Source organism: Pteropus alecto, unplaced genomic scaffold, assembly GCF_000325575.1.
Source record: "Pteropus alecto unplaced genomic scaffold, ASM32557v1 scaffold30, whole genome shotgun sequence".
Classification (NCBI taxonomy): domain Eukaryota; kingdom Metazoa; phylum Chordata; class Mammalia; order Chiroptera; family Pteropodidae; genus Pteropus; species Pteropus alecto.
The window spans coordinates 2,563,797-2,571,763 of NW_006429782.1; the positions used below are offsets into that span (position 1 = coordinate 2,563,797).

Sequence of the window (7,967 nt, forward strand, 5' to 3'; positions counted from 1 at the left end):
TGTCCTTTGCAGAATCGTTTTTATCAGCCGCAGGAGGCCCTCCAGTGGCTTCTCTCACCTCCCCCGTGGACACACACGGCCTCGCAGCCTCCACCCATTAGTCCTTCCCCCTCCTTTGGACTCTCCAAAGCAACACCTCCCCCCACGGAGGGGCAATGCTGGAGACCCTGGGCAGATCCAGTCCCAGGCTGGTGGGGAGGACACAGGCATTCCTAGCCCTGTGGATTCTGCGTGGGCGGGGAAGCTTCTGGAGATGACAGAACCTGGGGCTTTGTGGGATGTGTAGGAGTTCAGCTGCGCTGCAGGGAGGAAAAGAACGCATCTGTCTCTCTGAGCATCCGCTTGGGCAAAGGCCTTGGGTTTTTCAGTAAACGCAAGGCTCGTGAGTAGTCCGGGGCTAGATCTGGGCGACGGGGTAGAAATCTAGTTTGAGCAGCAGCGCAGGTGACCAAATGGGGAGGCTGAGGCACCGGGAGGCCTAGGGGTGGGCTCTAGGTCACACGGCAGGACCGCGGTGGGAGGTCGAACCCAGGCTTCCTGCCTCTCCAGCTCAGCCATCGCTACCAATGTCACCTGGGGCGTCCCAGCGCGGGACTACATTTCCCAGCCTGCCGCGCGGGGCGCGCGCCTGCGCGCTGCAGCCAGTGATGGAGAGCTGACGGGGGGCGCGGCAGCGGCGGCGAGTGCTCGGCGGGCCATTGGCTCCCGGCAGCGGCAAAGGCAGCTTGGGGATTCCAAGAGCGAGCGGGGCCCGCGGGCCGGGCCGGGCCGAGCTGGGCTGCAGCCATGGAAGACCAAAGGGTAAGACCGGGGCTGCGCGCGCGGGGTCTGCGGCGGGGGTACCCAAAGGGAGGGGACCAGGTGTTGCCGCAGCGTTCTCCCCGCCCCCAGCTGCTCTGCGGCCGAGGCCCCACCTCCGCCGCAACCAGGCCGGGTCTAGTCCCTCCATCCAGGGCGCAACCGCCCACCGCCGCCCAGACACCCCATCATCTTAGCCTGGGTCCAGGGGCATCCCCTCCACGTCCCCGCCTCCGCCCAGTATCCCGGACCCAACCTTGACCCCATCCTCCACGCCTTTCGTCCGGACTGTGGACCAGGTGTCCTGGCCACCGCCCCACCCCGCCTCCGAGGACGCCTCACCCGTTCAGTCCAGGTGACCCCACCAACCCTGAGCCCCTAGAAGAGAGACCCGTCCGAGGCCTGGGTCAGGGCTACAGGCCCCAGCAGGATCCTCCCACGCCGCCTCCTTCCCTCCCGGCATCCCCTCCCCCAGACCGCCCCACCTCCGCATCTACCTGGGCTCTCTGACACGCCCCTCCCAGATTCTTCCTTTCTTCTCGTTTATCCCTTTTCCCAGGCTAGCCCATTTTTTAGCAGACATCGTTTTCTTCCGGGGTTTTCTTTCCGCGAGCTAGCCCCTCACCCCGGATCATGCCCCGCCCTCAAATGCAGGTACCTGGTCGAAGGCTTTGTGCTCTGGCCGCGGGTCTGCCCTTTCCTGAGAGGCTGTCTCCGTGCCTCGGTTTACTCTCCTGTAAAATGGGCACCCTCACGGTGCCCACCTGCTGGGTGAGGGAGGGTAGGGCCAGAGCTTCGCCCAGGGCCTGCTTCCTGGCGCGTGCCCCCACATCTCCTCCCTGGATCCTTGGAGGGCAGAGTGGGGAGCCCCAGGTGGGGGAGCTGGGCCAATCTGAGGGGCTTACCTGCCCTGCGTGTGCGTGCCCTTCCGTGGGGACAGGAGGCTCTGCGAAAGATCATCACAACGCTGGCCGTGAAGAATGAAGAGATTCAGAGTTTTATCTACTCCCTCAAGCAGATGCTGCTGAATGTGGAGGTGAGGCCACCACCCCCAGGAGGGAGGTCTTGAGGCAGGTAGATAGGAGGGAAGGAGGGGCAGCCCTATGAGTTAGACTGCCGCTGCTGATGACCGTCCGACCCGGCCTGGCTGCCATGTCCAGGCCTCAGTTTCCCCATCTGAGCACGGGCTTTGGCCAATCCCGCAATGTCTCTCCAAGGCAAACTCAGCCAAGGTGCAGGAGGACCTGGAGGCGGAGTTCCAGTCCCTCTTCTCCCTCCTGGAGGAGCTGAAGGAGGGAATGCTCATGAAGATAAAGCAGGACCGGGCCAGCCGCACCTACGAGCTGCAGGTGTGTGTGGGGAACTCTTCTAGGCCTCCGCTCAGACGCCACCCCCACTGCACCCCTCAGACTCCACAGAGCCCGGCTGGCCTCATGTTTTCCTCCAAAATTGCTCCTTTTTCAACGTCCCTTCTTGGAGATACCCCCAAGTATCTGGAGCCGGACACCCCGATGGTGTCGGTCTCACCCCCTCTTCCCCTGGTCTCCTGCCTGTACCCTCCCTGGCTCGTGACCCATCACTACCCTACCCACCTGCTCTCCCTCTTAATCCCCTGTCCCATGTTGCCACAGCCACACCCACACATCTGGTCGTTCCTCCCTCCTGCCTTCACCCAGTGCCTTTAGTTTCTCAGCCCTTCCCACTGGTTCCCCGCATCTGATGGCCGGACACCCCCATGGCTCCCATGGGATCTCAGAGGCCAAGCTGGGGTCACTGGGGCTGCATCGAAACTCCTAGGCAACTTCTTAACATCCCAGATTCCCGTTCCCAGGGGACGTGGAGCTCCGGAGCTCAGGTGTGGCCTGGGCATATGAGTTTTTTCAGGACGGGATTCCCAGGTGATTCTGATGAGCTGCCAGGAGCAGCATCCAATGTCCCTCAGGCCTCCATCTCCCACCTGGAACTGGAGAAAGGCGTGATACCTGGGCCCCTCCTAAGGCAACGGGGAGGCTTAGGGGGGTTTGATGCACTGGGGTGAGGTGTGTCATCCCTCAGTGCCATGCCACCTGCAGAACCAACTGGCTGCTTGCACACGGGCCCTGGAGAGCTCCGAGGAGCTTCTGGAGACGGCCAACCAGACCCTGCAGGCCACGGACAGAGGCGACTTTCCTCAGGTGGGTGCCTCGGAAGCCGTGCTGGTGCAGCTGCCAGACCAAATACAGGACACCCAGTTGAATTTGCATTTCAGATCCACTGCGAGTAATTTTTTAGTGTAAGTATGGCGCATGCAATATTTAGTATAAGTATGTCACAAAGACCGCATGGGACGTTCTTATACTGAAAGAATTGTTCACTGTCGCTCTGAAATTCAAATTCAACAATGAATCATTTTTTTAGTGGAAGTATATTTCATGCAAAAGCTTAGTATAAGTTTCCAAAATATTGCATGAGACATTTATACTCAAATAACATTTGTCATTTACCTGAAATTCAAATTTAATAATGTACAGTTGTTTAGTGTAATATGTCCTGTGCAATATTTAGTTCAGCGGGTCCTCAAATAACCTCGTCTTGTTCAGGGTTGTTTTATTATAACGTTGATGAGAAAAAAAATCAGTTCCCAGCTGGAGCCACTGTCTGAGGGGGGCGTGCATGTTCTCCCCACGTCTGTGTGGGTTCTCTCTGGGGACCCTGCTGTGTTCCCACCTCCCACAGCTGTGTGGAGGAGGTGAATCGGCGTCTGCACGGTCCCAGTGTGAGTGAGTGTGGGTGTGAGTGGCCCTGCAGCGCAAGTGTGTCCTGTCTAGGGCGGGGTCCCTCCAGCCTGGTGCCCTGAGCTGCCAGGATAGGCTCCGGTCACCCTAAACGGGAGTCAGCAGGTTGCAGAATCATTGTCTACCTTGTTTTTATTAGTCTTTCTTGAATGTACATATAGCTCACATTTATTTCAATGTTCCATATTGAAAGTGTTTGGGGTCTTTATTCTTGGTGAAGTTTGGTGACCAGAAATATGCCATAGGAACTCAACTCTTGTTAAAATCAATTAGCCTGCGGTAAAGTTGGTTTCGTTATGTTGTTTCGCTTAAAGTCGCAGCTTCCAAGATTCTATCGATGATGTTAAGTGGGGATTTACTGTATATGTACGTTCCAAATATAGGGTAGGACATACTTTAAAACCATTCGTTGTTCATCTGAAATGCAAATTGACTGGGCGTCCTGTATTTTTATTCGCTAAATCCACCAACTCTGTGTTCTGGGCCCTGGACAGGAGGTGGGGTGGCAGTGGAAGCCTGTCTTTGCCCCTTATCCCTTTGGGGCCCAGCCAAGGGTTTCTGCCCCAGCTCCAGGGGACTTTGGCAAATGGCTGCCATGCTGGACCTCAGTCTTCATGTCCATACAGTGGTTTTCTGACTGACTCAAGACAACTCTGAATTTCATTCTGTTGCTCTTTCTAGGCTGCCAAGCAAATCAAAGATGGGTAAGAGACTGTATGTGGCCCCCAGCCTAGTGCCCCACCCCTGTTGTGAAGGTGGGGACGCCCAGGTGAGGGTCCCTTGGCCCAGAACACTGGACCAGAACAAGAGGGAGGGGTCTCACACACACCTCGGAGGACCAGGCTTGGCGCCCCCTGAGATGCTTGCCAGCAGGCTCCCTCCACCTCCTTCCCTGCAGTGTGACAATGGCCCCCGCCTTCCGGCTGTCATTGAAAGCCAAGGTCAGCGACAACATGAGTCACCTCATGGTAGACTTTGCACAGGAGAGGAGGATGCTTCAGGCACTCAAGTTCTTGCCGGGTGAGAGGGGGACTTGCCGAGGGCTAGGGTTTCAGGGAAAGCTGAGGAGTCTGGGGGTTCCTGAGACAAGGCCTGGAGTAAAGCTGACAGCCAGGCTTTGGGACCCCAAAAAGTCCCACCCCTGGGGTGGAGCCGTGAGGGAGTCCCGCTAATACCATAGGGAGGCCACGCCCCTGGGCGGAGGCTTAAAGGCCCCACCCACCAGAGGTAGCGTCTCCTGAAGGCTGTGCCTCCAATTAGTAGCGAAGTCTGAAATGTTCTACATCTAAATGATGGAATTCTGAGAAGGCCCAGCCCTTTGTTGGTTGAACCCTGAACCAGCTCTGCGCCCCATCCCCTCCCGCCCTTGCTGGACCGCTGAGGGGGCGCCGCCCTCAGGCCACAGAACGCGGGAAGGCCGTCCGCATGCCGGGGACCTGGAGGAGGCCCCGCCCCCAGAAGGCGTACCCTGTGGGCGGGGCCCCAGAGCAGCCCCTACCCCTCTGGCCGCTGGTTCCTGACCTCCCTCTCCTCCGTCCTGGCCAGTCCCCAGCGCCCCTGTGATCGACCTGGCCGAGTCCCTGGTGGCCGACAACTGTGTGACCCTGGTGTGGCGCATGCCGGACGAGGACAGCAAGATCGACCACTACGTGCTGGAGTACCGGCGGACGAACTTCGAGGGCCCGCCGCGTCTCAAGGAGGACCACCCCTGGATGGTGGTGGAGGGCATCAGGCAGACAGAGTACACCCTGACCGGTAAGGGCCGCCGACCCTGTGCCCTTCAGCACCCTGGGCTCCCGATACCCCATCGGCCAACTGGGGCTCGTGGAGGAGCCCTAAAACTCACGGGGTGTGCGCGCAGCCTGGCTGGGCTCATCAGGAGTTGCCCGAAGTGATAACGGAAACGATATTGATGAGGGCCCCTGCACCGTTTACTGGGAACTTGCTGTGTGCTAAGCGTTTCATGCGTGTGACAGGCAGGCCTATCCCCGTTTTACAGGTGAAGGAAGCGCGGGGGCTGGAGAAGGCACCCTTCACCTGCGTGTTCGTTCACTCTTTCTAGTTTATGGAGTGCCTACAGGGCACCACGTGCTGTCTGTCCTTGGAGCAGTGAGCAAAGCAGACAAGAATCCCTGCGCTCGTGGAGCGGGCATTCTGGGGCAAGCCTCCCAGTACTGGGGGATTTCCTTGGCAGTTATGAGAAAGGGGAAAGCCTGGGGGATCCACCCAGCTGGTGGGGGAGGGCCTGACGGAGGGAGGCGTTGGCGGGGTTCCCTCATGGGTCTCAGAAGCCGTCCTGAGCCAGGGAAGCCCCAAGGGGCGGGGGGAGTCTTGCTGACAGTATAACTAGCACCACAGCTCTGGGCTGTAATCAACTTGTTCCTTGTCTGTAATTAGCATACGTGGTTCGTAATGAGCGTGCTAATTGCAGGAAAGAAAAGCCGAGCAGCCAGCAGGAGGGCCCGGGAAGCTACTGGTTTATCCTTTTGCGTGAGAATCAAAATAAATCCGCCCCGTTTCCTCCCAACTATTTTTATTATGGTAAAATGCATGTAACAATATTTACTGCCTTAACCATTTTCGAGTGTATAGTTCCGTGGCGGTAAATTCAGTCACATCGTTGGGCCACCGTCCCCGCCATCCATCTCCAGAACTTTTTATCTTGCAAAATTGAAACTCTGTCCCCATTAAACACCCACTCCCCTTCCGCGTCCCATAGATGCTGCGCCCACCATTGGACTTCCTGTCCCTGTGATTTTTACTACCTTAAGCACCTCATGTGAGTGGAATCACACAGGATTGGTCCTTCTGTGTATGGCTTCTTTCACTGAGCATTGTCCTTAGGGTTCATCCAGGCTGTAGCAAGCCTCACAATTTCCTTCCTTTTTTAAGGCCGAATCATAATAGTCCATTGTCTGGATATGCCCCGCCTTCTCCCGTTTGGCAGCTTACATAGCTGTAGTTCAATGTCAAAACCAGGAAACTGACGAGGCTACGTCCTGCAGCGCTGATCCACGTTTCATTCGTGTGCACGCGTGTAACCACGTGCAGTTTTATCTCATGTCACCGCTACCACAGTCACAGTGTGGACCTGCACCGTCACAGGCTCCCTGACGCAGCCCCTTTACAGCCCCATCCTCTTGCCTTTTACAGCCTTCCGAGTGAATTCCTCAGGGTGGGAAGTCGAATCCATCACAAGGCTGCAGTGTCGGGGACGTCTATCTATGAATGACGCCCTCACCTATGGGAACAGCCTCTGTGGTTATTTGCAATCCACCTGCCACCTCACTGATTGCTTGGAAAGATGGGAGGGTTAAGTGTTTGTGACTTCCATCCCTCAACGCATCTCATTCTCCTGTGAACCCTGCCCAGCATGGGGAATACAGTGGCCGGTTTGCGGAATAGGAAACTGAGGCACACAGCGAGTGTGGCTAGACAGCGGTTAGATGTGTTCCACGTTTGAAACCCAGCCTTCTGGCTGGTGGTCTTAGTTCTGGGGCAGTGGATGGCGCTGCTGAGCAAACTGGAATAGGAAACTGAGGCACACAGCGAGTGTGTCTAGACCGTGGTTAGATGTGTTCCATGTTTGAAACGCAGCCTTCTGGCTGGTGGTCTAGTTCTGGGGCAGTGGATGGCGCTGCTGAGCAAACCTGAACTCAAGGGGATCCCAGGAAGGGTGAGGCAGTCTAGGTGGGCACCCGGAGGAGGTGGCGGCCAGGCTGAGGCCCCACCTCAGAAGCGAGGTTGGAGGAAGATCAGCCTTCCGGGCAGAGGAACAGCCTGGTCCAGGCCTCAGAGGCCGGAACGCTGAGCCTTCATGTCTGGAACTGGTTAAGTTTGCAGAGAGAAGGATGGGAACTTTGCCCAAAGGGCAAGGGTAGCTGGCTATGAGAGGAACAGAGCCAGGGTGCCGAGTGCTGTTTGAGATGCCCAGAGAATCGGCATCCTGTGGGGAACACTCAGGAGGTGACTGGACATAGGGTCAGGGGCTAGAGGTTGGACTGTGGGTGCCCTGGGTGGACGATGGTGCCTGAAGGGCGAGAACAGAACAGTGAGATGAGCAACGGTCCCCGGCTGAGCCACCCCTCAGGGAGGGAGGCACCTGCAGAGAAGACCGTGGGGGAGAAACCAAAGCGGGCAGCCTGGAGAGGGCGGTGCATGGCCACGGAGTAGAGGGTGCTCCAGGAGGGGAGGAGCAGTTAGCCAGGAGGCCCTGCAGGGTGGAGACTGAAGAGGCCGGAGGAGGGAGAGGGCGTGAGGCAGCAAGAGGGGGGGGCCCTAAGCTCTCCAAGGGAGGTTAACTTGGGCAGGGGAGGAGGGGTGGAGACAGCTCGATAGCTGCTTTTTATTTGTGTAGAATGGAAGAAATGAATAAGAAAAGGCTGGAATGGAAGA

The 7,967-nt window shown here is 57.5% G+C and overlaps 1 protein-coding gene across 2 annotated transcripts in view; it reads left to right on the forward strand.

Moving 5' to 3' along the window:
* The first annotated feature begins 628 nt into the window (after nucleotides 1-628).
* Nucleotides 629-7,967, forward strand: part of FSD1 (fibronectin type III and SPRY domain containing 1) — an 11,547-nt gene continuing 4,208 nt past the window's right edge. The window contains exons 1-7 of one of the 2 annotated variants that reach the window (XM_006904109.1): nucleotides 629-801; nucleotides 1,739-1,834; nucleotides 2,016-2,147; nucleotides 2,871-2,972; nucleotides 4,254-4,276; nucleotides 4,471-4,592; nucleotides 5,118-5,327. In XM_006904109.1, the coding sequence (XP_006904171.1) occupies nucleotides 787-801; nucleotides 1,739-1,834; nucleotides 2,016-2,147; nucleotides 2,871-2,972; nucleotides 4,254-4,276; nucleotides 4,471-4,592; nucleotides 5,118-5,327 (700 nt within the window). In that variant the 5' untranslated portion in view covers nucleotides 629-786. Of the gene's footprint in view, nucleotides 802-1,008; nucleotides 1,453-1,738; nucleotides 1,835-2,015; nucleotides 2,148-2,870; nucleotides 2,973-4,253; nucleotides 4,277-4,470; nucleotides 4,593-5,117; nucleotides 5,328-7,967 lie in introns of those variants that run through there. The other variant, XM_025043341.1, reaches the window with a different exon arrangement.